The sequence below is a fragment of the Corvus hawaiiensis genome, chromosome 20, assembly GCF_020740725.1.
Source record: "Corvus hawaiiensis isolate bCorHaw1 chromosome 20, bCorHaw1.pri.cur, whole genome shotgun sequence".
Lineage (NCBI taxonomy): Eukaryota > Metazoa > Chordata > Aves > Passeriformes > Corvidae > Corvus > Corvus hawaiiensis.
Genome location: NC_063232.1, coordinates 5356263 through 5383631, shown reverse-complemented (window position 1 = coordinate 5383631; position 27369 = coordinate 5356263). Strand labels below are relative to the sequence as shown.

The window sequence follows — 27369 nt, the reverse complement described above, 5'->3', positions numbered from 1 at the left end:
ACTGTTTTGCCTTTGTCACACTTAACAGGGCTAATTGCCAATCTGTCGGAGAAAAATTGGTACCATTTTCTGTCTAATGTACACACAAAGAGAGCCACGGGAAAAACGCTCACATGGCCGGCATTGGTGGTTCAGTGGTAGAATTCTCGCCTGCCACGCGGGAGGCCCGGGTTCGATTCCCGGCCAATGCAGCTGCTACTTTTCCTCTTTTTTTTTCTCAGTTCCTTATTTGTCCTTCCTTTTCCGCTTCCGTTCCGGCCGCCAAATCCTCCTTCAGCTCCACCGGGTCTCGCCCTGCTGTTCCTCCGCCGTGTCCCGCTGGGCTGCGGGTGCCCGGGGGTAGCGGGAGGATCCTCGGGGAGGCCGCGCCGGGGAGGACAAGATGGAGGTGTAAGGAAGGGCCTGAGGGGGGAACGCAGGGCACGGGCGGGCCTCGGAGCCACCCTGCGTGGGCACAGCGGGCCTGCAGGGCCGGGGGTGCATCTCTGTGGGGTTTGTGTGGGGTATATCTCCATGAGGCGTGGGGGTACATCTATATGGGCCTGGGGTTTGTATAGGTATATCTATGTGTGGTGTGAGGGGGAGACACATCCATGTGGGCCTGTGCGTGAGGGGTGTGAGGGTGCAATAAATCCATGAGGGGTTCATTGCCCCCAGCAGTGAGTTCAGGCATTCTGGTCAATATCTGAGGGGTTTATTTTCTTTAAAACTCCAGCTGAAGCAGCTGTTGGGGCGAAAGGCGGCGTGGCTCGGCATGAATCCTGCTCTCATCCCCTCCTGTCCCCCTCCTGCTCCCTCTGCCCTGGGAGAGGCAAAATGGGAATTTTTCTTTTCGGGGAGAGTTATTCCCGTGAGCTCTGTGCAGGAGCTGGAAGTGCTGGAGAAGGAAAAACCTGAGGGGTTTGTGCCAGCGATTGCAAACACAGTAAGAGAGTCGGAATTTTGGCTGGTCGGTATTTCAGAGCTGTTACACCAGGCAGCGGTTTGTGCTTTCCTACCACGTGTTTCGGGCACAAAACTATAGGATTTGACCTGTTTTGAAGCGTTAAAATCTCACGAGTTCTGTGGAGCTGGTTAAATTTCTAATTTTCATTTAATTTTCATTTATCTAATGAATGGGGCACTCAAGGGATGTATCCCCCAAAGTCACGGAGCTCCTGCAGCCATGTAACCCAGGGATGCTTTGTTATCATTAAATCTTCTCTACTATAAGATCTTCTCTTATTAATTTATTAGCTCTAAAAAGTATTCATACTTTTGGCATTACCATGAATTTTTTTTTTTTTTCCTTTCTGGTGAAGTCTTACTCTCATAAAAATTAAGTGAACTGTATAGCGGACTGCTTAAAATATACATTACAATTCATTGTTCAGAATTTCTTGTTTCCTGACTGTAAAATTGGTAGCTGTGAGTCAGGACCGAAGGAAATTTTATTTCTACTGATACAGAACTCCTTTAAACACAGGACTGCTTGAACATACCTTACAGTACCTTGCTGTGGATTCCTTTGAATCACTACTGCAAAAGTTTATCAGTTTATAATTTTGGTATTTCAGCACAACAGAATTGTTGAAGATTTGAGACTGACTCATTGGCAGGAGTGAAAAAAAAAAGGTATTTTTCTGAATGGCAAAGCAGTTTGGAATGAAAAAAGGAAAGCAGTTGTCCTAAATAATTTCATTCTTACCCTCAGCTTGATTCCGCAGCCTCATTTGCATGGCGATGTATTTATTCCATACGAGCCTTTCAGCCGAACAATTCCATATGTAATTCTCCCTATAGAATGTCTTTGATCCGTGGGGATTTCTGTAGGGCCCGGCTGAATGCAAACATTCTGAAGACTTGCATTTACCTAACAACAAAAGCTATATATGGTTTGTAAAACATGAATGAAAAACTAATGCATGCCTGAGCTCACTTGCTGAAGTTTCACTCGGGTCAGCGAAATGGAAGTTGAAGTTCATCTCAGCGTATTTTAGAAGGTCCCTTTTCATTTAAAAACAATGATAGAACCTGTGGAAGTTTGTGGATGCATTTACCATTTGAAAGTGATGAACGTGACAGTTCTATTCAGACGATTCACGGTGCTTAACAACACATTGTACCTTTTTTGTTCTTTTTTCTTTTTCCTAAGCTGCTGCACAGACCTGAGAAAGGCCTTTTTTTTCCTTTTGTATGGAAACTTTCTGTTGTTGTGGCTGCTGACTGCTCAGCAGAATGTGTTGTTCAGGGAATATAGGATGTTCTGTGGCAGTTTTTCTCCCTGTTTTTACTTTAAATATATAAATTTACAATATCCAGGAGGAATAAAGTCATGATGTGCTTGGATCTGCAGTCACCCTGCCAGCCTTGGATAAGGATTCTTGCTTAATTGCGACTGAGAAAGTGAAAAATGAGAAACTCAGCCTTGCCCTTCTAATATAGGAATAGGCACATAAAGATGGAAAGAATAAATAAAGAGAAAATGCAATAAATTGGGGTTTTTTTACTCGGTACAACACATATGAATTAAAGCCCTGTTTGTGTCTATACACACACATATGTCCATGGTACTAAAATATGGTGTGCTCTTGACTAATAAAGAAAATAGTGTGTATAATCTGAATTATTTCCCATCAGTCTTTATTTGAATAAAATCAGAGGCTTTTTTTCTAAGGAAGAAGCAAAGCAATTTGGTTTGAGTGTGTGAAATTGGGTGAGTGAGTAAAATAGGGTGGCTGAGTGGAAGGAGTGTGTTGTACAAGTGGCTTATGATTTATGGGGCAAACTGTAAATATTTATGTCATAATTCAATATTTATGTCATAATTCTACTGACAGTATGGAAAAAAATATTTTCCAGATATGGCAATTGTAGAATCACTAAAATAAGATGCCTTGGCGCTTTTACTTATTTTTTTTAAAAAAACACTGTGTTCTTTTAGTGTCTGTGACTCAGCAAAGAAAAACTTCAAACTGTTTCATTTGGGACATAATTAACTCTTTTCATTTTTCCTTTTAGAAAAGATGCAAATGCTGCATTGCTGAGTAACTTTGAGGTAAGTTTGTCTTCATTCTGGTTTTAAAGCAGCAATTAAAAGCTGTCATCAGTCCCTTGTATAATCTTTGGAAGCTGAAAACTGGCAGTGGCAATCAGCAAAACCTGCAGGGGATTTACTCCTCCTTGCATTTGGTTGGTTTTCAAGGAAAAAAAAAAAAAGCTTTTTAAAGAAGATTTGGAAATGGTTTTGCTAGTAATGGGTACTGTGTTCCTGTATTGTGAGATTATTCCAAAGCAGGTGTTTTTCCCTCTCATTTTAAGGGAGGAAATGTTTTAACTTGAGCCAGGTAATGGAAATATTTTGCTTTGCTGATTAATGTAATCTTTGGAGCAATTTTAATAACTCACATGGTTTTGTCTGTGTTATTGTATTGCTGAAGCTGGTTTTTATTGCAGCTGTTTCATTCTATTCTGCAATAAACCTCGAGGTGTTTTATCCTGAGCTGCATCTGTCTGCAAACAGCAGAGCAGGCATCTGGTGGCTGTTAAATGGGCTTTAATGAGGACTTGGAGAGAACTCTCTTAAATTTCCTCTAAGATATAGATGATATCATGTCAGCCAAACTGGTGTTCAGTGCCTGGCTGTTAAAAACATGTGAAAAACGTAGCAAATACGGCTTTTCAGAGCACTGATTCCCTCAAACTACTGATACCTTTCCATTTACTCCACTTCCCTGTTGCAACTTCACTGGCAAAGTCAATATTCTGTAAATCAAGGGAATGCTTTGCCCAGAGAGTTCTTTCCCTGCAGTTCTTGTGGGAGCTTGGAGTTGTCCTTTTGTGTTTGTTGTCCAAGCTCACGGCCCGAGTTTGGGATTTCAGCACTGGCAGGTGTTCCTTTCTCATAGGAAGTGCAGTGTGAAGCAATTGCAGGGTCTGCAGCTGATTGTAGTCGTATTTCTCACTGTCTCGAAATGTTTGGTTTCTTATTTCTCTGCACTTGTCAGTTTATAATTCCCTTGGGGCTGGATCTTGAGTGCAGCCAGGTAAACATGAGGGGATTAACAGTGAGAAGTGCTCTGTTGCTTTGCTCTGGGTTTTGACTCTGGATATACTGCAAAGCCTGAAGCAAAACATCTGAAAAAGTTTCATTCATCTGTGTAAAACAGTCACAGCTTTTAAAAAAACATTTTACATCCTTATTCATCACTCTGGGACCAAAACATTTTTCATTTCAGTTGCTGGTCCATCTACCAAAACAGACACACATTTTTTGTTGGTTGGCTGATAGGATTTTTCCTGTTCTTTTTTTGTTTTTTTTCATTTTTAATTGTATGTAAAATATACAATTTTATATAATTATAATAATTATATAAAAATTGATGTTTTATTATATTTTATGTATAAATTTTATATTGTATTACATATTTTATACTATATTATATATAACATTGTATATTATATAGTATAAAATCTAAATTATAAATATTTTATATTTATATAAAATATATTTATATTATATATGTAATATAATATATAACTTTTTATATATTTGTTTTCTAGAAAATATAACATACTTATTTTTTATTTTCATTTTCCTGTTGTCATATTTTTAGGTTAAATACTCTCAGATGCTCTAAACCACTTTATTTTTTCTCTTTAGGTGTACCAGTTACTTACTGATCTCAAGCAGCAGCGTAAAGAGAGTGGCAAAACCAAGCAGAGCTCTGGGCAGCAGAATCTGAACACAATCATGTATGAGGTGAGTAGCACTGGGAAAGTCCTTTTACCCATTAGCTCAGGCTGCAATAATTCACATCCTCAGGGTTGTATATTTAATAATTTGGGATCAAATTTCCCCCAAATTTGAAATGTTTTATCTGCCACTTTTCTGTGCTCACTTTGTTGAAGTTGTAGGGTAACTGTGCTGTCAGGGAAGAGTTAGCTGCTGTTATTAAAATCTATAAAAGAGTTTCAAATCCCCTGGTTTGCAACTGTTTGGTTTTGTTAGGATTTTTTCAATTCTAAATATTCCATCCTTTTAAGGCACAGGGCAGAACTCGCTGTCATCTGGTGAATTTATGGTATCACCTGATCTGATAATTAAGTTGATGATTTCAAAGCTGAGGCACAGATCACATGGTATTTTTTTTTTAACAGAATTAATAATCCTGTCAATAGAAACAAATTAATTCCCAGCTAAAACAGATCATTTAAATTTTTTTTTTGATCCGAAGAAACGCAAAACCACGCATACAAATAACATCACTTGGATGCCAGGTTGGTAATAAACATCTCATCCCTTGCTAGGAAGGAATTCTAAAATTCTGTAATACAAATACCAACATTTAAAATATCCCAAATTAGCAACTTCCCAGAGCCTTGCAGTGAGACCCATTGTGTGTGCTGGAGAACTGCGTGAGCAGCACCATGACTGACAGGCAGCTGAAAGCACTTTGCCTTTGCTTGCATGAGTAATTCTGTTGAGCACTGAAACTACTCATGTGGATAAGATCTGGCCTAGGCTTTGGTTTTGTTTTAGTTCTGGTTTTGTTTGAAAAAGGTACAGAGTTGTAATTCCTAAGCCTTGCATTCAACAAAATAGGGGCTTACCAAAAATCTGAATTAAATCTTCATGGAGACTGACAGTCTCTTCCTGTACCTCTGGAAAAGGGGCTGAGGAAGATCCTGTAAGTAAAATTTATCAGGATGTACCTGAAATCTTTAATTGCTTTGTTATTCTATGTGTTAAATACCTATAGGAGGCTTGGGTGTGCAGCTGGTGTAAACTCTGGGTGTATTTTCTATGTTTGACTGAAAGAAAAGCAGAATTTCATCTTGCAGGATTGTCTCTGTATTTCTTCACAAGCTCCCTGCAGACTTGGATCTGTTGGCACTGAAGTAACTCCAAAGGAGCTTTGTTCTTCTGTATATTTGGCATTTTCATCGATTTGAAATTGCCAAGAAAAGATGAACCTGGAAGAGAAATTACTCCTGTGAAATAATTATATTACATGACAATATAATAATTTCATTTCAGTCATTGCTGGTGAATGACAACTTCATTTTATCTGAAAAGGTCAGACAGGGCTTATAGAAAGGAATAATAAATTATAATTATTTACAGCTCTTCATTTTGGGGTTTTATTCAAGCAACAATAAATACTCAGGAAGATTTTAAGCCACTTCCAGTGAAAAGTCAGCTGTGAACTGGAATTTTTGTGCATTTTTTTAATCAACAGATTGATTTTTTTACTCAGGTCAGATTACATTGTGTCATGTAATTCCATTATCCACCTGCTCAATGTTGTTATTTTAAAGAAAGCAAATAAATGGAACATCTGCTGTCAAAGGCAGTTGAGGTTGGTGGGTGTTACATGTAAAAAATGGATCAAAGTTTAATTGTCTCAAGTCAGATAAACATTTTTTAATAGCACAATATCCTTGCAGATTTCATAACAAGCCAATCTGCTTCTATCAACTTTAAATTGCCAAAAATACAGGTAAAGGATAAAAACAACCATAGATTAGAGAACTTAAAGAGAGATTTCTGGGCTGGCAGTGAGAATATCCCTGGCACTGAGCACATGAAAAGTTGGCAGAAGGGAATGTGGGTTTCAGGATGAATTGTGTTCAACTTTCCTGTGTGCTTTTAAAAGACAGAAGCCAAACAAGGAGCAAAACAAGGAAGCAAATGTCTGTCACAAACAGCAAGAGGATTTTTTTAGCAGACAAACCTAAAACCCACTCCTTCCCTGTCCTCTTCAGCTTGCAATTTTGGGCTTTGAACAGCTCAGATAAAGTTGATTTCCAAACCTGAATTGATTTTCCAATTTTTCTCAATGCTGAGGAGACTTTTCCCAGTATTTGTTCCATACACAACTGGTAAAACAAGTGTGAAATAATACGTATTTCCTTTCTGTCCCTTGCAGACACTGAAGTACATTTCAAAAACACCCTGCAGGTACCAGAGTCCTGAGACTGTCAGAGAGTTCCTGGTAGCAATGAAAGACCATAAATTAACCAAGTAAGTGGAGCTGTGCCTTTGAACAGAAGTAAAAACGCAATTAATGCTGAAAAACTGATCCCTGTGGACAGTGTGATCATCTGATTAATGGATTTTAGGTATTTTCTGGCATTATTTAAATGCTTAGCCAAACATCTTTTCCTTTGCTCATGGATGAGTACTTCCATCTTTTCTTTATGTTCTGTTTGTCCAGGATCTCTGAGATCTACATTTCAATTATTTAAATATTGTATCAACCAACCTTCCCTCCTCCCCCAGCAGTTTCTAATGAAGCTGAACATCCACTTCTTATTTTAGGAAGTTCTGCCTGGAAAAGAAAATATTTCCTTTGCAATTACAAGATTCCAAGGGCTTCTTTCCTCTTTGGCAGTGGTGTGAGTGCCTGTTCTTGAAGCACATAATCCTCTTGAAGCTCTGCAGAGTGGGACTGAAGCCTGATAGAAACAGAAATGGAATCAGCTGGCCGCTTGTTTGGATAGCTCTCATCACTCCTCTGGCTTTTAAAGCAGAAAAAAACCAATATTTAGCTGCTTCTAAATGACTCCTCCTTCACTTCAAAGGAGGAGTTTATGCTGGAGAGACAACTGAGAGTGGTTTTATTCCCTGCTGGGAGGACTCCCAAGGAGTTCATCCTCTAGGAAAGAGGCTTTTCATTCATTTGGCTCTGGCACAAAATGCACAGTGAGAGCATCTGGAGTGCTGCAGCGCAAGTTTTTACCCTGTGCAGAGCAGAGAAAGCACATTGTCAGCTCTTTGTTAGACTTTCAGTGCCCCCTCTCTACAGACAGTCACATCCAGCACAGCTCTGGTGCTGCTGGCATTGCACACACAGGGATGCTGCTCCTTGGGAATTTTGTCCTGGCTGTTGGAATTGTGCTTGGAGTACTTTCTTTGCCAGGTCAGTTAAGTCAGTGTTTAATCCTCCTGTAGCTCATTTTATACAGCAGGATACTCGTTTCTGTAGTGGGCAAAGTATCCTAATTACTTTCTGGAGGTATTGGAGCATGGAGAAAAGAAAATTCTCTGCAATAAAAATACTAGAGGTGTAAGGAGGTGGTAAAGTGTCTTAAAATTGGCAGCAAACTATTTCTTGAGTAGTAGTGAGCATCCTTCCCTTCTGATAATGTAAACCAGCCCTTTTTGAAGAGAAGTAAGCAGTTTAGGAGGAACCAGCGGAAGGATGTAGCACAGCAAAAAGGCAGAGTAGGATTTTTCAGAGGAGAGGGAACTGAATGAGGTAAGTGTAAAACTCACATTAAAAATCAAAGGGTTTATTTTTGTTTAAAGCTCATTTCTAAACTTCTTTCAGGTAGAATTTGACCAGGACCTGAGGGTTAATTCTTAGTGTTACCACTTGAGGTACCTTGACTGCAACTGCTCCCCTGGATGGGATCTCCAAGAGTGAAATACTAAAAAATTTCAGTCATAACAGAGAAACTTCCAGCTACAAATTCTCTGTCTCCCACAGTGCTGAGCACTTTTGTAGAAGATCTACCCAAATATTCACCTTTCCACACCTGCTTGTTCAGGGAGCTGCAAAGGTTGGAATAGTTATAAGCTTTTAAATTAGCTTTTTGACTGCTTAATTTTTTATGGGTGCTCTGAGGTGCCTTTGGGTTTAGGTATCATCCTGTCTGTCCTTTTCCTGAGGCACTGAAGCAAGGGAATTATTCCCAAATCATTTCTTGTGCATAGTGGCAGCAGGATGAGAGTGAAGAGTCAGCCCCTGCTGTAGGTGACAAGTGTACTCTACTTATGACCTGGCAGAATTCAGATTTGTTCTGTGAGCATCCTGTACAACTTCTACTCTGTTAATCTCGCATCTGGTAAAGAACTTCCCAACTCTGCCACGTGCTTTGCAAAATAAAACCTACAATTGTTTCGTGTGATCCAGGCACTTCTTTTTCCTGATCTTTTCCATGCAGCCCCTTGAAGCCAGAAGTGCCAGGGCCCATCTGGCAGCCCCTTCACCCAAAACCACAGAGAGCACGTGGGGTGCAATTACTCTTTAAAGCACTTCATGTTAAACCACTTAAAACAGTGATGCCTCCAAGGCAATTTGGAACTACCCTTGGGTTCCTAAGCAAGGTCATTTCAACACTGCTGCTCTTGTTAAATAAATGAGACACTAAAGGCTTTGATGGTTTCCATTCTGTGGGATGGAGGTGGTGTTTAGGGATTTCACTCCAGCTATCTGCCAGAGAGCTTTCTTCCCTTTGAGAGGAAGGATCTGCAGTGTTTGCTTTTCCAGGACCTTGCTTGCATGATCCCTGTAATGACCTTTCCTCCCACTAAGAGTAATGAACTCCAGTCTCTCTTTGCTGCTTCCTTTCTGGGTAAGGCACCCCAAACCGTGCTCTCTGAGCTGGTCAGACACTGTCTCTGCAGGTAGCTGATTAGATTTAAGATGTATTTGTGTTAATTGGGGTCTGTCCTCAGACAAAGCAATCTGGTTAAAGGGTCAGAAACGCCCCATCACCCCCTGCTGTTTCCCTGCCCTTTAAATTCCTTGTCATGAGTCCACCTCTAGTCAGAGGGGAAACAAATTAAGCAGCGTGTTGGTGTTCTTAATTAGGCTCAGCCTATTTCCTAAGACGGGGGCTTTGGAGATCAGAAGGATTTGCAGCTCCGCCTGTGGGCTGTGACATTCCCTGCTCAGCCTGTGATTGCTGCCCTCAGCACTAGGTTGTGCTCGTGGATGGGAGAATCCCCAGCTGGGAAGAGAGAGCAGCCAGGGAAATAGCGGGAATTGAGGCACAGCAGAGCTTTGAATCAAGGGAATTCTTATTTTTCCTTCCACAACCCTGCAGGATGTCAGGCTGCAAATGGTGTCCCTGCTCCAGTGAGAGGACTGATAATAAAATGCTGGGAAATCCTGCAGTTCCTGGAAAATCACCTCAAATCCTTCTGTTCTCACTGATATTTGCCACTCAAAATAACAGGTTAACAGAGCAGCATCCATTTAGTGATGGATTTGTCTCATTAGTGTTCCAGACAAAAAAAAAAAAAAGCTTCCTAAAAAGCAGATTTTAAAAATAAACACCAATGTGTGCAAACAAATCTTCCAGAGTCATTTCAGAGAGCTGCCTGCTAAATGGAGCAAATTCAAAGCCATCTAAACAGATATTTCACTGATACAATTAAGGTGTGGTAAAAGAGCTTTTTCCATAACTATTCATCATTTTTTTGGTAAAATTGAAACTGTAGAACTGAGAAATTTTTAGAGCTAAAGCTCTGAACCCATATAATGAATTTTATTATTACCTTGTTGAGGCCTCAAGCTTTGGCTAAAGCTCCAGTTCAGTGAGCCATGTTGTACTTGGAAATAGAGTTTGCCACTAGCAGCTAATTTTCCAGTTTTAGTGCCTGGAATGGCTTCATATTTTGTAAGATATAGTGAATTGCATTGCATGAAAAGAACATTTATTAAGCTGGAGCTCTGTAATTATGGTTAAATAAAAAAAATAAAATACTTGTTCTCCTTCCTGTTACTGATAGCCTATCTTGGATCTAATTTTGGAATGACCAAATTTCCAATCACTGCATATTATTATAAATTTTTAAAAACTGGACAAGAACATTGCCCTTTTTGTCTTGAAATCAACACAGTCGAGGAAGTGTTGAGCTGAAAATCTTCAGTGCTTTTAGAAAGTATTTTCCCTCATGACTGCCAAGAACTACAGCAGATACAAACCTCTGCAATATGAAAGGCTGAAGGATTTGCTTTGTAATTTTTGTCTCCTCCAGAGCTTTCAAAATGAATATTCGACAGCAAGTCAGGATGGTGCTCATTGAACAACAGCATCATTTAAGAGATTTTAAAAAGATTATTCCAGCTTTTCCAGTGGGAATCCCTGTGGAGAATCACAGCACCCACTGTGATTTCCCACTTCGGGAAAATCCTCCCTCAGCCAGACCCCGTGCTCAGGATTCAGACATCAAACACGAGTTGCCATGGTTGATTCAGGACTATGGGATTTATATTTCCAGCAGGAATAAAACCCCTGCTTATGTGTCCAGCTGTTACTTCATGGTTTTCCTAGCAACTCTCAAACATCCATTCCTGAGGATAAATTTGCCTCTGCACAGATGTTTGAAGGGTTTTTTTAGCTCTCAGTGCTGGATCTTGGCACTGTTCTCTCCTTACCCAGACCTCTTGCTGGAAAAACACTCTGGGAGTTCAGTAGATTAAAAAATGGGCAATACCAACACACCTATGAGATTTTGGTTAAAATATAAACTGCCAAAATTTGCTCAGTGATAATAGAAAATAGTGCATTTTGTCTGAATTTCCACAAGAGCATGGAACTATTTGTGTTATTTTTAAGAATGGATGTATCAATGTAGGAATGTGCTGTCTGTTCTGTCTGCTCTGGTGTGATCTTGAACACAACCCACTGGTGGTTTTTGTCTTGCAGATCTGTTTTTTAGGATTTTTAGGACGTAACTCAACATCTTCACCTCCTCCAACACTCTCCCCTCATACAGACCTCAGACTCATTTTCCTCCCCTGTAACAGCACGCATTTTTGTCCCCAGGAGCCTGAGCTTTGTGTGTGTCCCCAAACGTATCCAGAGTGTTTTTCCCTCAGCTGGAAAAGCTGCTCTTGGCTCCAGCTGAGTCTCAGAGCTGCAGGATGTGGGCTGCAGGCTCAGCCCCACAGCATTAATTACCATTTTGGGATTTCTCACCAGGCAAGTCCTGTACAAGTCTGCAGCACGGACCATTAACTCTGATTAGTGGAATCTTGCTTTTATGTGAGAAAATTGCTTTCAACTGTCACTCATCTTTTGGATGGATTCTTCTCTTGAATGAGCAGCTTTCGTGTTCCAAACTGTTACCAAAATTCAGGCAGAGCAGGGAAAATTCAGATGCTGAAGTTTGGGGGCAATGAAGCTGAAAATGTTCTTCACCTTCAGTTTGGATGAATGGGACAGTTCCCCTTTTTATTTAACAAGCATCAGTGTGCCATGCATGCTGTAGAAAGTGTCAAGATGAATTCATGGGAGCTGGAAAAAGTTAATTTTACTTTTTAGATTTAATGGAGCATGAACTAAATTCAGGCTTATGTGTGTGCCCATGCCAAACACTGCAGTCAGGGCTGATCCTAATGCATGGTTGCCTTGCTTAAAGCTAATCTCTGATGAAATTGTGGTTATTCAGGTTTTAATTTGTGTATGTGCTGTCAGGAAATTCCAGGTACACAGAGAGCTTGGTCCTAGCAGTCCATTTTTGGGATCAGACACAGAGAGCCTGGTCCTAGCTGTTAATTTTTGGGATCAGTATTAAAAAGGTGCAGTGGGTACAGAGCTCCAACTCAAACCACTGCCTTCTGCTGAGGGCTGAGCAATGCAGTTTGCTATTAAATGAAATTTAGAGACATTTTGTGAGTGTTTGTTTCAAGGGGATGCATTGCTTACCTCATAATTCCATATTAACATCTCTAAAGATCATTATGTTGGAGTGTTAATTAGTGCTCGCACTGCACAAGCAGCTCTAGATGAAATATGGCATTTATGCAGCTTCTGGGGATTTTCTTTTTGCACCCTGCTGCTTGTTCTTTTGTGATGTTCTGCATCATTTTCCAGTAGGGAGCTTTGCTGATCAAAACCAGGCATGAAATCCTTCAGCTGACACGTTTGAACGTGTTAATCACTTGTAAGTTGTCTCTCATTCTTCTGTACACATTTTTAAAAACTTCAAATACCCTGAAATGATGTTTTTAGGATCTGTTTGGCCTGATGTAAAATTTCTGTCTATTCCCTAATGAGTTAGAGTGATGTTAATGGCTTATAAGCAAAAAGTCTTGGAGAGGTGACCTTTTTTTTACTGTGCCCTCTTTTTCTTCAGGAAACAGGAGCAGTTTCACTAATTGATTGTTTTAGTCACAGTGTGTAATTGTTGATAATTTACTTCTGCTTGCTGCTGGGCCAGTAATCTTCCTGTGATAAACACAGCTCTACCTGCTTTAAAATAGCTCTGGATAAATCAGGTTTGCATTCTTTAGCTCAGCAATGAAATGGCTTTGCTGTTTGATCCTCTTTATTTGGCTCTGGAGTTTTGCTGGCAGGGAATTTCAAGGATATTACTTTGAAAAGAAGAAGATGAGGAAATTTATTTAGTAAAAGTCAAATTTGCTTTATCTGGAGGAGCAGTGGAGCTGTAGGACTGGGATGTGTCTTTGCTACAAAAGAGAAGAAGGAGTTGTTTGAGAAGGCTCTGATCTCAGAAGTGGCAGTGCAAGAGAAATTTGGGTAAAATATGAATTCATCACACAGTCTGGCTTTGTAAGAAGGGCTGGGGGAAGAGGAGGAGGGAGGTTTTTACAAGGAGGATCCTCAGAGAAGCTGTTTGAGAGCTCTGGAAAATGAGGCACCAATACTTGCTTGGCCAGGGAGCAAAGCAAAGAACACTGAAAGTAGCATTGCTGTGCCTCCAGCAGGCACCAAAGCAGGGAATTTCCCAGCTCTGGAGGAGAAACCGTTAAATCTGTCACACATCCAGCTGAATTGGCCAGATTTTTGTACAGTAAAGAGATAATTTAATATTCTTTACTCAGCTTGCATGGCAGTGCTGCCTTTAGCTTCACTTTGACACGAGTGAGTTTTCTGTCTTATTGATTCCTTAAATCACCTGCTTTCCACGTAAAGGATTTGAATGCTCATCTCCTGTCATTGTTGAGGTTATTTTCCTGTTTTTTATGACAATGGGAGATGGCAGCAATTAGAAACACCTCATCTTTCTGCCAGTAAAGCAGCCAGCAGTGCTCTGAGTTCAGAGCTCAATCCAGCCGTGCTCTCCAGAGCCTCATGTTGTAAACAGCAAATAGATCCGAGTGATTAACTTGGGAAAACAGAGGAGGTGTGTTCCCTGCTTCCCTTCACCAGTGGAAACATATTTTGGCTCTCCAAAAGCAGAGAAATCGAATAATAAATAAACAAATAGGAGCATTTCTTGGAGCTTTCTGTTAGGAATTGTTAATATCTCACAAATGCTGTGTTGAAAATTGACAAGCTTTTCTTCTGAAGCTGAAAGTCACGATTAAAATGGACATTTTAGCTGGACCATCCAGCAGGCAGCGGCAGAGGCCATTTGAAATGAAATTATATCTCTCAGGTATCTCCAGACACACAGAAATCGTTGGTTGTAAACATGGAGTGATCTGTGTTCTCTTAAAAGCTGTGAGGTTGCCTTTTTAAACAACCCCCAGGGGAAAACCCATCAGAATCAGCTTAAATACCCTTTAAAGATGCCCTATAAACAGTAATAAATTCCAAGCTTTGATTTTGCACGTTGCAGTTCCCTGCTGTAGCTTTGTATTTGCAGTGGGCTAAAAGGATGAACAAGTGGCTGCCATTGGATGGGGTTGTAACTCCTTAGGTATGAAAATTGTTCTTGTGGCTGTGTGTTCATAGCAGAAGTTGTTGATCTCTCCTAAGTTGTTCAACATTTCTGCACAGCATTAACAAAGCAGCAGTTAATTAATGCTTGCACAGTAATGATCTAAGAGTCTCTGCTTGCCACCTTGGGCTGGAGGTGGCAACAGCAGCGTGGCTAAACACAGGAAAGTACCCAGAATATTAAAATATGCAAATCATGGCCATTGAGCTACACTGCAAACCCAGTCAGGGTTATTCCTGGCAGTGACATTTCATCCCTAAGTTATCAGGAATGTGTTTGCATCACTCCAGGCATTTGAGGGGATCCTCAAACCAGTCACTAATGTGGATTGTCTTACCCTGTGCTTTTACCCAGGGCAGAAAAGCTGCAGCTGCTGAACCACAGGCCTGTGACTGCAGTGGAAATCCAGCTGGTGAGTAACAATGCCTGGGCCTGTTCAAAGCTTAACTGGAAGCAGCTTTAACCTTGGAGATCAATTGAATAATTGCTTTCTCATGGCCAGTGATTGAATGTATCCCTTTATGCACATTTTACATCCACGGTTTCAAATCCATTCAGTTTCCTGTCAGAGCCCTCCTCAGAGTCCTCTCAGACAGATTCTCCCCCTCTGATTGCTTCAGTGTCACACATTTAAACTGCCCAAAGCAGTCATTAAAGGTGATTTATTAAAGTATTGCAAATAAGAATGTATTTAATCTTTTTGCTGCTGCAGCTCTGTGATGGAATACTTCATTTTTTGACATTTTCCCTGATTGTTGTGATGGCAGGGTTACACGAAAGTCAAAAATTCTAAAAAGAAGTGAGCAGTGATGCAGAATGAAAAATGGCTATAAAGAGACTTTTTGATGGAAAGTAGCCATTGTCAATCTAAGAATAATTCAGATATAAAGAGGGATTGTCACTACATAGAAATAGGTGCTTACATTCTCTCAAATATCTCCTCAGGAATACAAACCCCTGTGGTAATAAAGAGATTGTTATAATCAGGATATTATTTCAAGAAAGATCTCTTGCATTAAGAACATCTGGTTGCAATCTTCCCCTGAAGTCAAGCTGAGGAGGAACAGGATCATATTTGGCTGCAAAAAAAGGGAAGGATTAAAGAGGGACCAGTAGGACAATTTTTCTTCTGTCACCAAGGAGCAGAGATTAAAATGCTGAAGGCATCTCAGAAGAATGATTCCAGCTGAGGAATTAATGCTGTGTTTTGTGGCTGAGGAGATCAATGTCCATCAGCAGCCCAAGCAGGAGCTTTAAGGCTTTAAGTTAGAAGCCATGATTTGGAGCCTGTCTCACACCTTTCTTAGCTTCATGTGCTCAGACAGATTTATTTTATTGCCATCTGCAGGGTTTTCTTCCCTTCTTTAAATGCAATCATCTCTTGGGCTCTCAGGTGACTGCATGGCTTTGCCTGTCTCTTCCCTCCTGTCCTACCTGGTTCATTGTTACCCTACCTACCCATAAAATATTGAAAATAGTTTGCTCCCATGTCATGTTTGAAGAAAATTGAGAATTTGGGGCCTTTCTATCAGGTGTCTGTAGAGCGTCATACTTTAGATATTCCAAGTTCTATAGCATCAAAGTTAAATAAAACTAATTGCTGAATCTTAGAGAACACAGACACAAGATTTGAGTTCAGTGTCAATTCATTATTGATCCAAACCCTTCTCTGATGATCTAAAACAACTTGTGAAAAATGTAATATTTGTACCTTGGGGGCTTAGCCTGAATTTGTATCTTCATGGAAATACTGGGGATGCAGCTGCTCCTGTTCCACTGTGATTCCCCTGTAATTCCCAGGGCAAGTTTCCCCCAGATCAGTATCCAGTGGTGTGAGTTGCCTGGATTGTTAACACTGGGTCAGATGAACCCTCCCCAAAATCGCAGCACATCTGAAAGTGCTTCCATCAAAGCCTTTGGAGCTCAGGGGCTGCTGGGGAACTGCAGGTTGGTGTTGTTACTGAAATCCAGAGCCTGGGAGAAGCAAGGTGATAATTCTGCTGTTCAATTGCTGGCTTGGATCCTTCTTTTGATGAGGACAGAGGTTGTAGCAATCACTGAACACACAAAATCTGCCTTCTCTGGGTATAAAATAACACAGAGGTCACCCACACAGATTTCCTGCAGGAGAGTCCATTCCCTGCAGCTGATGGATGAGACACAACCTGCTGAGAAGTGAATTTTGGCTCTAAAATGGCCTTGATTCTCTTCTCACTGAACTTGCCCCTGCCTCTCCAAAGCTTTGAGTGGCTGCTGGACCTGAATCAGAAATAAATGATGGGGGGAAACTTCTGAGCAGTTTCTGGAATGGGGCACATCAATCTTCTTTTTCAGAAAACTTTAAACAAAATGCCAGACGAGTCAAAGCTGTCTCTCACTTGCTCAGTTTTGATGTCTCAAACTTTAACTCAGTGCAGCCTGACCACAGAATGGAGTCTGATTTACCTGACAGGCTCATGGGAGAGGATAATTATAATTATTGCTGCTTTTTGCCTTTCCAGCTTTTTAGTTTTTTTACTCTGCCTCTACTAAAATTCTGTATTTTTTTTATTCCCTATTTTTAGCTGTATGCAAACAATAAATACATTTTGATAACGTTATTTTGCAGCTAAAAAAGCAAATTTCTGTTGTGATCTTTTGATATCAAGGTCTTTTGTAAGCCTTAATGCATAAATTGCTGCCATTGTCCATCTTTGTCTTTTCCAGCCTCTGTGCCAGGATTTATTTTCCAACAACAATAGCAACAAAAGGAGCATGAAATTCAAATTCCTACCCCACAGGGTAAATCATTGTACACATTGCAGCTATCTTGACCTCCTGTTTTAATCTTTAACATATGTTGGGCCTGGCTCAGTGATTCCCAAAAGGAGGAAATAAAAAGTGAGGGATTTTCATGTCTCCATGAGAGTGGTTCAGCTTTACTTGATGCTGGTGGGCTTGAAGATGAAGCATCATCTTTTTTAAGGAACAAATTACTCCACGTTTTTCTCTCTGAGTGGAAAAGCAGATTTGAATTTTGTGCTTTTTAAAGCTGTATTTCCACCTTGGAGAGTTTCATTCCTGTGTGCATAACCAGGCTGGCACGTTGGCTTTTATTGGAAAATAATAACGGGAAGTATTTTGGAAAACAGAAGATCTTAAGAGGCTTTAAACATTTTATTTTCTCAACAATGTATTTTGCCTTCCCCTTGGTTAATTATCTCTGAGGGACATGAATCCAATCATTCAGTCTTTTATTTCTTTTTTTTTAATGTGCTTTTTTCCTATTAGTGTGATGGGGCTGAGCAATTTCAAATCACTGCTTAAAAGAGGAAATAACAGTGATTTTCTTATCAAACATCTCCCTCCTACACTGGAGTTAAATTATGTGCTTGATTGCTTTGGAGATGATCAGAGCCCCCATTTCCTTTATTACTGATTATTTTTAAATGGAATTCTTAGCTTATTATTCAAATAAACAACAGCTTTTAACCCACAGGTTCTTCTGTGATGCTGAGGTTTGTTCCCCACCAAATATTGAGAGAATTTCTCAATTCTTTCAGGACTTCTGGGGGTTCTTCAATGCGGCTTTATTTATTCTTCATTCTTTATTTATTGTTCTGTCTCTGGAGACTAAACCAAATAAACATTAGCATGAAAGCAGCACAAAGAGGAGGATGAGGTCTCTTAAATTCTGCTTTTATTTGGGTAAGCACTAAAGACAAGGTATGGCTTGAATTAAGGATGTTTGTCCTTGTTTCACTGGGTAAAAAAAGGAATTTAGACAATCCTGAGTGTCTGTGGGGACAGATTTGGTGCTCACATTTGTCCATGGCACTACAAACATAGATTTGCACCTTAATTTATGAATAACCACTTTGATCCCCAGGATTATCTTCACAGGCTGGCTGTTAATTTCTGAAAATTAAATTTGAGCTGCGGGGGGAACATGCTGCTTTTAGTTTGAGCTGGGAGAATTTGATGCCAATTAATTGATAAAGTTTTGCTGATTCTTTCTTTGATTAGATATAGAGCATTGTGGCAACGAAATGGGAGCATTTATGAATCTGTTGCAATGGAAATGGAGTAACAAACTGCTCTAATTTGGGTGAAATACAAATGATTAGAGAGGCCTGAGCTGAGGGAATTATCCTGCCCGCATTTCACAGATAACACACACTCTCTGTGTTTATGAAGGACACTGATGTGCTGCAGCAATTTTTCCTAAACCCCTGGAGTTATTTTGGGATAGCACAGCCTTGAATGCTGAAAAGCAGCCGTGACTTGGGAATTATTTAGGACATCAGGGGGCTTTTAATGCATAAATGATATTTCTGTCACACTGCCCTCACCCAAATCTCCAGATACTGAGGGCCAGCAGCACTTTGCTCAGAAATACCCCAAACTTTTCACATGGCACCATCTGTGAGGGGAAATTATTCCCATTTGGGCTGTGTGGCACTGCCAGCATCAACATCTGAGCTCATCCACTCCGCTCAAATATTTGCATTTTTGTTTTCTTTACTATAAACTTTGCATTCCTGGCTGCTTATGGGCTGAGTCTGGCTCTTGAGCAGTTTCAGCCGAGTGCAAGGCTTTTTGCTGGAGATTTTCTCCAAGATTGGTGAAATTGCTGCTGGAAAAGGAGGTACTTGGAATACAATTGGGGGGGTTTTGCCTCGTAGGCTTCTTCTTGCACCTCCTTTCTCTTCTCAGCACCATATTTCTTAGTGCTATCAGCATCAGAAGTATTTTGTCTCACAGTTATAAATCAGGAGGCTGTGAGAACAGCTGTTGAATGTAGAATGAGCCTCTGAGTGACCTGCTCTTCCCCCCGAGATCTGTTTTCTTTTAGGACAGTTTCATTTGCCTCTTTATCTGCATGCTGTCTGTGCCTCATTCTTGAATTTTCCCTTTTGGCTCGTTGCTTTGCTGCTTCCTCACTGCTTATGTTTTCATAAATCAGGCTCAGGCTGGTTTTCACTTCCTGGAAGAGTGAAAAAAATTGATTTTCACAGTTTGTGCTTTTGATCCTTTAAAATCTTGAATAACATCACAACAAAATAAGGCTGAAGCATCAACTTGACTAAGAAGCTGTCTGTCCATCCTGCTAAGTGTTGATTTGTGTCTGTTGGTGTGTGAGCTGCTGGAGAGGCACCAAGACGTGGATTTGCTGGAGCAGTTGAAGGAATTCCCATGTCCCTCTGGATCTGTCAGCAGAAGGGAATTTGGAGCTCCACCCCCTCCTCAGTGCAGGCATCTCCCTTTAAAGACGCTTTTCACAACGTTTTAATGAGACAGCACTTACAGCACCAGAGCATCTGAAACACCAGAGATGATTTCCTTTCATCAGCTTTGTGCTCAAGTGGAATTTCTGGGGCTGCCACAGCAACCCCCGGAGCTGCAGTGTCTGTCCCTGCAGTTTGTCAGCCTCGTGCTCTGCCAGAAAAATTGACATCAGTGAGGTTGTTCATACTGGGAGTTGGGGCATTACTCATTGGGAGTCACTGGGGAGCAGCGAAGAAAACAGGGATTAGACTTGTTCTGCCTTAAATTCTGAAGTTGCTAAGAGCTGGTGCTGATCAGAACTCCCTGGTTTTTATTTGCCAGCACCTAAGGGAGAAGGTGGAGGGGAAAAAAGGGAGAGGAGATACAGATATAGATAAAATGGGAAGAGGGTTGGACTTTATGTCATGCCATAAATCAAATCTAAACAAGGCCAAGTGCCATTTTTCTGAGGGATGGTAACAAATGTGGTTCAGTCATCCTACCTGGAGGCATATTCCCTGTCCAAAGCACCTGGGTTGGTTCTTTGTACAGCTCCTGCTCCTACAGCACCCACCCCACCCTTAAAACCCAGTATAACAAGAATGAATAACCCCATAATCCAGTCTGAAAGCCAGGCTGATAATCCTCTCTGAAATTTAATAGCAAAGGTCATCTGGAGAGGAGTGATTTGTCAGCAGCGATGGCACCAAGGAGTGGGTGGAACAGATTTTATCATGGAATCACACAATCCCAAAATAGTTTGGGCTGGGAGAGACCTGAAAGAACATTTAGTTCCATCCCCCCTGCCAGGGACAGGGACAATTTCCACACTTTGTGGTGTGATGCTGATGCTCCAAGGTGTGCTGAGATGATTCCCTGTGGGAATTGCCTGGCAGGAGTCAGCTGCCAGCCCTGCAGGGGTTCTTCCACCCAGGGCAGGAGGATTTTGACTATGTTTGAGCACAGGGTGTGCAGAGGAGCAGCTGCTGGGAACCAGAGCCAGGGCTGCTGTTCAAGCCAGTATCCTACAGTAGTTGTTGAGCTAACAGTGCTTGGAAAGCCACTCCACAGGGAATTTCATCCTTTGATGGGAATAGTCCCCAGAAAGTCGTTTGCAAATGGAAATTCGCTGTCTGCCTTTTGCTGAGGAGTGGATTCTCTCTGTGTGTGCTTCCACGCCAGGATCTGTGGATGACTCTGATGAAAGATGATCAGATTGTGCAAAGAGGGCTCAGAGGACTCCAAAGAAAAACAGAAATTAACTGAATGTCCCACTCTGCTTTTCAGAAGGCAAGAGGCATCTGAAGAGCTGGCAATTCACAGCTAGAGCTGATTAAACCTGCACTGACTTGGAACCAGCATTAATATAAATCACTGCTCTTCAAAGGCCATTTTCAAGGACTTGGTATAAAAAAAGAAAACTCAAACCCCACAATCCTAATTGGTTTCATTTCTGTTTGAAGAGTTCTTCTGACTTGCTTTTCCAGTCCTCTGACAAGCTTTTTTTCCTTTTAACAGCTGCCTATAAATTAGGGCAGTTGTTTCACTGGTAGCAGTGATGTAAAAGTTGCCACAGCTCCACAGTGGGAGTACATCCCTAATTAATCTTCTGGAATCATGGAGCTGATTCATGACAGTGTTTTTTGTGTTGCTCAGAGCTTTTAAATGTCTTTATATCCTGGAATCTCCCAATCCAAGCAGATTCGAGTGGAGTACAGCTGCTGTAGGATGAGGTGGTTTCTTTTATGAGCTGATTATTTCCAGTGTAGGTGCTGGATGAGATGCCAAGATTCCGGGAACCTCTCTCAGGGTATCCCATGAAAACACAGAAACTTGGGGAAAGAAGGTCTGGAAGGCGGGGCTGCATCTGAGCTGTAGGAAAAGCCAGGCTCAGGACATGGTTGAGAGAGGCTTTAGGATAAGGCAGGCTGTTCCCAGTGTGATGTTTTCCTTGCTGTAAAGAAAGCAGGATCTCATTACAGAGTGCCAATTGTCGTGGTTAACAATGGAGTTCTTTCTTTTTTTCAAAATACTGCAAGAGCCCTGCTTTGTAAAATGCTTTTGTGATGAGCTCAGGCTGTGTCTTGACAAAGTCTTCCCCACTGAGTTGAGTCCTTCTCTCTGAGGGAGCAAGTGTGGATTTAATGATGCCAATGGGGGTTGTTTTTGACCTGCAGATGGTGGAAGAAAGCGAGGAGAGGCTGACAGAGGAGCAGATCGAGTCACTCCTCCAGACAGTCACCAGCATCCTGCCAGGGGATCCAGAGGAACAGCAGAGAGACTCAGCAATGGCAACAGAAGACAAAGGTGACCAGGCATAGGAGGCACCTGGCAGCAGTTTCAGAAGAGAACCAGCTGATACCAGTCTGGGTTTGATACCAGTTCAATCCTGTGTTGGACATAACTGTAAAATATATTCAAATTTTTATGACTTGGAGGTGATGAGGGAACCAACTGTTCACAAGCAAGCAGGGAAAAGGACATTATTGTTTGGGTGTTTTGTCATAAACAGGGGTGACAGTGCCAGAGTTTGCAGTGGAGCAGCCTGAGGAGTGCTGGGGCTCAGCATCTTTTGGGATTTTTCCATTTCCCATGGAAGGACAGCTGGACATTTGAATAGGCAGTGTTTGAATCAGCATAGCAGTGCTGCAGTGGGAATTCCTTTCAGAAGCTTTGCAATTGCCCAAGTGCCTTCCAGAGCAGGAGCTGCCATGCAAAGCAAATTTTTGGGGCCCTTTGCAGAGCTGAGCACAGGCAGGGATGTACAGGAGCTGCTTAGGGTCTGGCCAGGCACTCCCAAATCGTGGCATCCTGGAATTGAGAGGATCTGAGGGAGGGCAATTTAAGGATGTCTGACAGTCCCTCCTCAAGAAAAGAAATCCAGATCACCCTGCAAATTGCACTGAATTCAGAGGGGTTGAAGCTGTGAAATCAAAGCTCAGCAGAATATTGAGGTGTCTCTTTTCCCTCTGAACATTTATTCCAATATTTACACACAGACAAGGCACTCCTGTGATGGAGGAATAAATGAGCCAACACTGAGCCCCTAATCTGGTTTGGAAAAACAAGAGTCAGTCCTGGATGAAGCAGAATTTCCTGAGCTTTTTTGTCTGATTAAGGATTTCAGGATCAAGTATTTCATGTTGAAAGCCTTGGTGATTATAATAAATCATTTGTGTGTGAGTATCCACACACAGTCAGCCACTGGTTTCTGTTGTGGCTGCAGACCATTCTTTTATAATTATGATGATGTACTGGAAATAGAAATAAAATTTTAAGTACATCCTGGGAGTTTCGTGACTTACAGGCAAGATGAAGTCAGAATATCTGACTTTTCCCTCCCTCCTCAGCTCTGTCATGGGTTTATTTTATGTTTTTATGCAAAGAGTTTATGCTTTCTGAGCTTTAGTTGTGTGGTGTATGAAAGGGACTGATAAATTCCAGTGTCTGGGGGATTTGTCACACTCATTTTCATGGTGTTTAAGCTTCTTTGATGCGTGGAGAGGAAAGAAAACTATTGGAAAAATATATTTAAAGATCATTTATCTTACATTAAATGCCTTCCAAGGCTGGAGACTAAAAGTACATTTAGACTGGGTTTGTTTAGTGTTGGAGGGGTAAGTCCTTGATGGTTTTGTGATACATCAATATATATATTTTTCTCTGTGAATGGGAAAGGAAACAAGAGAGATCAGTGGATCATAGCATGGAAAGACATGCAATTAATTTGAAAATTAGCATTTTTATTCACAGCAGCCACTGATGTTGTTTGCCAGGCTGCAGCCTTGGGCTGCAAGTGTTTCCATTTTGATCTGCCCTTTCCTGAAATGAAGTTATTGAAATTTGTTCTGAGCATATAAAAAGCAGATGGAACCAGACTGTAAATATCTGTAGCCAACAAGAACAACTCAACAGAGCCCTGAAGTTGGATGTTCCATCTTGGGAATTGGTTTGTTGCTGGGATGGATTTTTGCCAGCATCTCTGTTGTTGTGGGGGTATTGTGGATGCAAGAACTCCCTCACTTGCTGGATTGAACCTTTTTATCAGTATCAGTTCCAGATGTTAACAGCTGTTAGCCCTGTGCAACGGCATGGATGGCTTGTAAACAATAATTCCCCTAAAAATCCAATGCTGAACAACATTTTGACAACAATTTGAAAGGCTCTGGGCTTGTGGCATGTGCACCACATCAAGAAATGAATTGTAAACCTGCTGCCTGTAAATTCAGGTGAGGATTTGCTCTGAGGACAGGTTTGAGTTGTGTTGTTTGATCTTTTCTATGTCAGAACCCCCAGATCAGAAATGATTTATGGAGTGCAAATATCGCCTTGCCGATGTGACACCATTTCCCAGGGTCCTGAGTATCACACCGACGATCTGCCAATCTCCCAGGGCTGCTTTTTGTATCCTTAATTAACAGGAGATTAACAGGAGATGGACCCTCCTAATTGTTCTTGTGGAACAGAGAAGATGGCACCGAGTGGCTCTTTGGGTGCAAGAAAGGTAAATGTGTGCTCTGAGAAGAAACTGAATATTTAAGAAGTGGATATTACTTTTAATTTTCTCATTCCTTATCTCTCCCTCATTTTTTTTCTCTGTTGTCTGTGTTTGGCTCTGCTTTTGTGCTGAGAAAGGGGAAGGAGCTGCCAGAATTCCTGATCTGATGCTTCAAAACACCTGGACTTTCTCTTCCCATAAATCCAAATTTCTTGAGTTTAGCAGACCCTGCTGGGGAAGTTTTATTAGAAGAAGCTTTGTTTTATGGGAGGAGAAGGAGCTGCTGCTCCTACCTGGCTGTGCTCTGGTGCTGGGCAAGGGGCATGGAACCAGATAACACAGGGAATTTTGGGGAAGATCCAGGAGCAGCTTTGGTGGAGCTCAGGGCTGTGTGTGAGCCTGTGCCCACCACTGAGTGCAGAATGGGATGAGCAGGGAGCAAAATTAATGAGGTTTGTGTTTGTGTGGGTGTTCCTTAGCTAAAGGTGAGCAGGCTGAGGGAGGAAAAGCAAACCCACAGAATTTGGAGCTTTGGGGTCTTTTTAGAAGCAGATTGTCTTCAAACAGCACCGAAGTTAGACGTGGAAATCGCTCACACCATTCACTGGGCACCTGGTATCCCTTATCCCATGGGAAAAGTGGGATAGCACTCACCTTCCTGGGGTTTATTCCCCATCCCAGGCAGCTCCACACCAGCCTCACCAGCTGCAGTGTTAAATTTCCATCCCCTCTATGATTTGCTGGTTTTTTAATACTCTTCAAACCCATCTGCATTTTCCCTTTTGTGCTGTTCCTGGATTTCCTTACACAAAGCCCTGGCTCGGGGGTGCAGCAGCCGGGAGGGAGGGAAAAGGAAGGACTGGAAACACCCACACAAAACCTGATGGGATCCAGCTCTTCCTCCCAGCAGGTTTGCTCCTTCATCACCCAGAAACCTCCCCAAAAGCTGCTGCTTCCCACTGCCCACGCTGGGGATGGAAATGGGCTAATCCAGGCCAATTTAAACATTGTCCCTTTTCCTCTGCAGCATCGTGGCCCCAGGCGTGGCCTCAGCAGGAATTTGCCTCTTTCCCATCCCCGTGGGCTGCTCCAAGTGGGACAGGACCCCTTGGCCTGTGTCACCACCTCAGGTGAGACCCCAGCAGCTGAAGCCACGGGGGAAGGTGGCTTAAGCCACTGGAAATGGCCCCAAATCCTCCTCATGCTCCCAAAAGCTGCTGGAGGGTGTCCATGTGTAACCCATCCCTGTTTGCTGGGATTGTCACCCTTGGAAACCACCAGGTTTGGTGGGATGAGATGGAATGTGCAGGTTTTCACCCCAAAACCTGTGACTGACCCTCCAAATGCTGCTTCTTCAGCATTCAACCTCCAAAGGCTGCTTCTTCCTCTTTGGGTTTTGAGCTTTTCCCAGCCTTTTCCACTGCTCTGGAGCTGAAATCTTCCCTCCAGTGCCAGCTGAGCTGGTTGGAGCAGGCCAGGAGCAGAGGCTCCAAGGAAAACCATAATATTTTGGGAGCAGTGGTGAGGCAGGGAGAGTCGGAAGGAGCCTTTTGAAAAAAATTCGAAGGTTTTTTTTTTTGCCAGGGCCTCAGCAGAGCCCAGGAGTTAATCATTCAAATATGCTTATGTGTAACTAATCTCTGCAGGACAATGAGCTGAGGAATTATTTAATGCAATTGAAATGGAGCAGAGTGGTTGCTATAAAAAGGGTGTCCCGAGCCAATGGGAGCCAGCAGGATCCTATAAAAGCGGGTGGGGAAGAAAAAGCAGCTGGTGGGAAGAGATCACCAAAGTCCCCATGCGTGTCCTGAGCTGCCTCTGCTTGGGCAGAGATCCTCCTGAGCTGCTGGAAATCAGGCTGAGCCCTTCTCCAAGCACTGCTGATCCCTGTGGGGTCAGTGCATGCCGTGGCAAGGGCGGCATCTGCCCGGAATTGCCTGGTGGAGCCTAAAACGATGAAATCCAGCAGAGCTGTGAGTTGGGGTCGGATTTTGGGGGGACTGGGATGCTCTTCCAGGAGCTGGGTGGGATTCATGGAAGTGGAAGCCCACGTGGGGCTGCATTTTGGGAAGCTGTGAGGGTGTTCAGCAACGTTATCCCGTGGGGTTTCCATGGAGCAGGCGCTGCTGCTGGGGCCTTGCAGTGGGAGTAGAAAGGTGGGGAAAGGGATGGCGATGGATTTTAGTGGATTTAGGGATTATATCAGCTGAGCTGACCCCAGTGACTATCTCAGGTCCTGTCCTTGGCTCCCAGCCTTCTCCCCAGCAGGTTTTGGCTTTATCCCTGATGTTTGGAGCGTCACAGGATCCATGTTCCGGGTGCTCAGCACTGGCCATGGTTGGGAGGAGAAAATTCCTCCAGGAGCTTTCTGCCAGCCTTCAAATCCCCCAAAGAGGTGTTAAGTGCAGCTATTTCCAGCTCCAGGGCACAGACATTTATTTATTCCTGCCCTGATGCCACTGCCAATCCTTAGAAAAGCAGGAAATCCCAACATCTCCTGGCATCACATTCCCCCTGGTACTCTTTTTTCTCCAGGCTTTCAGTTTAATAATATTTTCTCTGTCTCTTTTTGTGACTTTTCTGCCTTTTGTCCCATTTGAAGCCGCAAACAGATGATTTGCACCAACTCCCCCATGAAATCAGCCTTCAACCCCCTTTTTTTTCCTCCTTGCATATCAGCAGATGGGTGTGAGGAGTTTTGGATGGGATCATCCCTGCCTCGGCCAGCTGCTCTCCCATCCACAAAACGACGAGCACAGCCTGTTTCCTGTTAAGTCCTGCTGGTTGCATTGGTTTACATTGTTTGTCTCGTGTTTTACAGCTTCCAGGCTGATGTTGCATTAAAGCTGGCTGGAGTTGAGGCAAGAAATCAGATGCAGGCACTGGCAGGGTTCCCCAAATGCATTCGTGAGGGTTGATCCCACACTCACATTTCCTTACTCACTGCAGGAGCTGGGTCCTGGCCGAGGCTCCAAAAGGTGCTTTTGGGACAATTTGGGAGTTTTAATTGCAGGGCAGGGGGTGGAGGGGCTGTGCCTGCTCCTCTTCCAGCCACAGTTTGGTGGCTCCTGAGTTTTTCTCTTGACCCCTGAGCTTTGTTTTCAGTTTCTCTTCTTTCATGTCCTGTTGAGGAAGGGAGTGAGGGAGGCTGAGTGGGCCCCAACCACAGGCTGGGGCAGAAATTTCTATTTCTATTTTTATATCTGTATCTATTTTT

General features: G+C 42.3%; 2 protein-coding genes and 1 non-coding gene across 4 annotated transcripts in view; all 3 read left to right on the top strand.

The window, feature by feature from the left end:
• The first annotated feature begins 120 nt into the window (after positions 1 to 120).
• Positions 121 to 191, top strand: TRNAG-GCC. The gene has a single exon. It is a non-coding gene; the product is annotated as a tRNA-Gly (tRNA).
• LOC125336385 (CGRP receptor component) lies at positions 159 to 22937 on the top strand. The gene is made up of 6 exons (XM_048324852.1): positions 159 to 390; positions 3001 to 3037; positions 4643 to 4741; positions 6912 to 7006; positions 14762 to 14819; positions 21832 to 22937. The coding sequence occupies exons 1-6, from the start codon at positions 383 to 385 to the stop codon at positions 21973 to 21975; spliced, it is 441 nt and encodes a 146-aa protein (XP_048180809.1). The 5' UTR covers positions 159 to 382; the 3' UTR covers positions 21976 to 22937.
• Positions 22938 to 23345: 408 nt separating this feature from the next.
• TPST1 (tyrosylprotein sulfotransferase 1) overlaps positions 23346 to 27369 on the top strand; it is a 32552-nt gene continuing 28528 nt past the window's right edge. The window contains exon 1 of one of the 2 annotated variants that reach the window (XR_007207744.1): positions 23346 to 25282. The gene's annotated coding sequence lies outside the window, so the exon portion shown is untranslated. Of the gene's footprint in view, positions 26126 to 27369 lie in introns of both variants that reach the window. The other variant, XR_007207743.1, reaches the window with a different exon arrangement.

What these genes read in the sequence shown, in the direction of transcription:
- LOC125336385 (XM_048324852.1), top strand. An exon ending in CATTGCTGAGTAACTTTGAG is followed by an intron (nt 3,038 to 4,642) that starts GTAAGTTTGTCT and finishes TTTTCTCTTTAG; the next exon opens with GTGTACCAGTTACTTACTGA. An exon ending in AAAGACCATAAATTAACCAA is followed by an intron (nt 7,007 to 14,761) that starts GTAAGTGGAGCT and finishes GCTTTTACCCAG; the next exon opens with GGCAGAAAAGCTGCAGCTGC.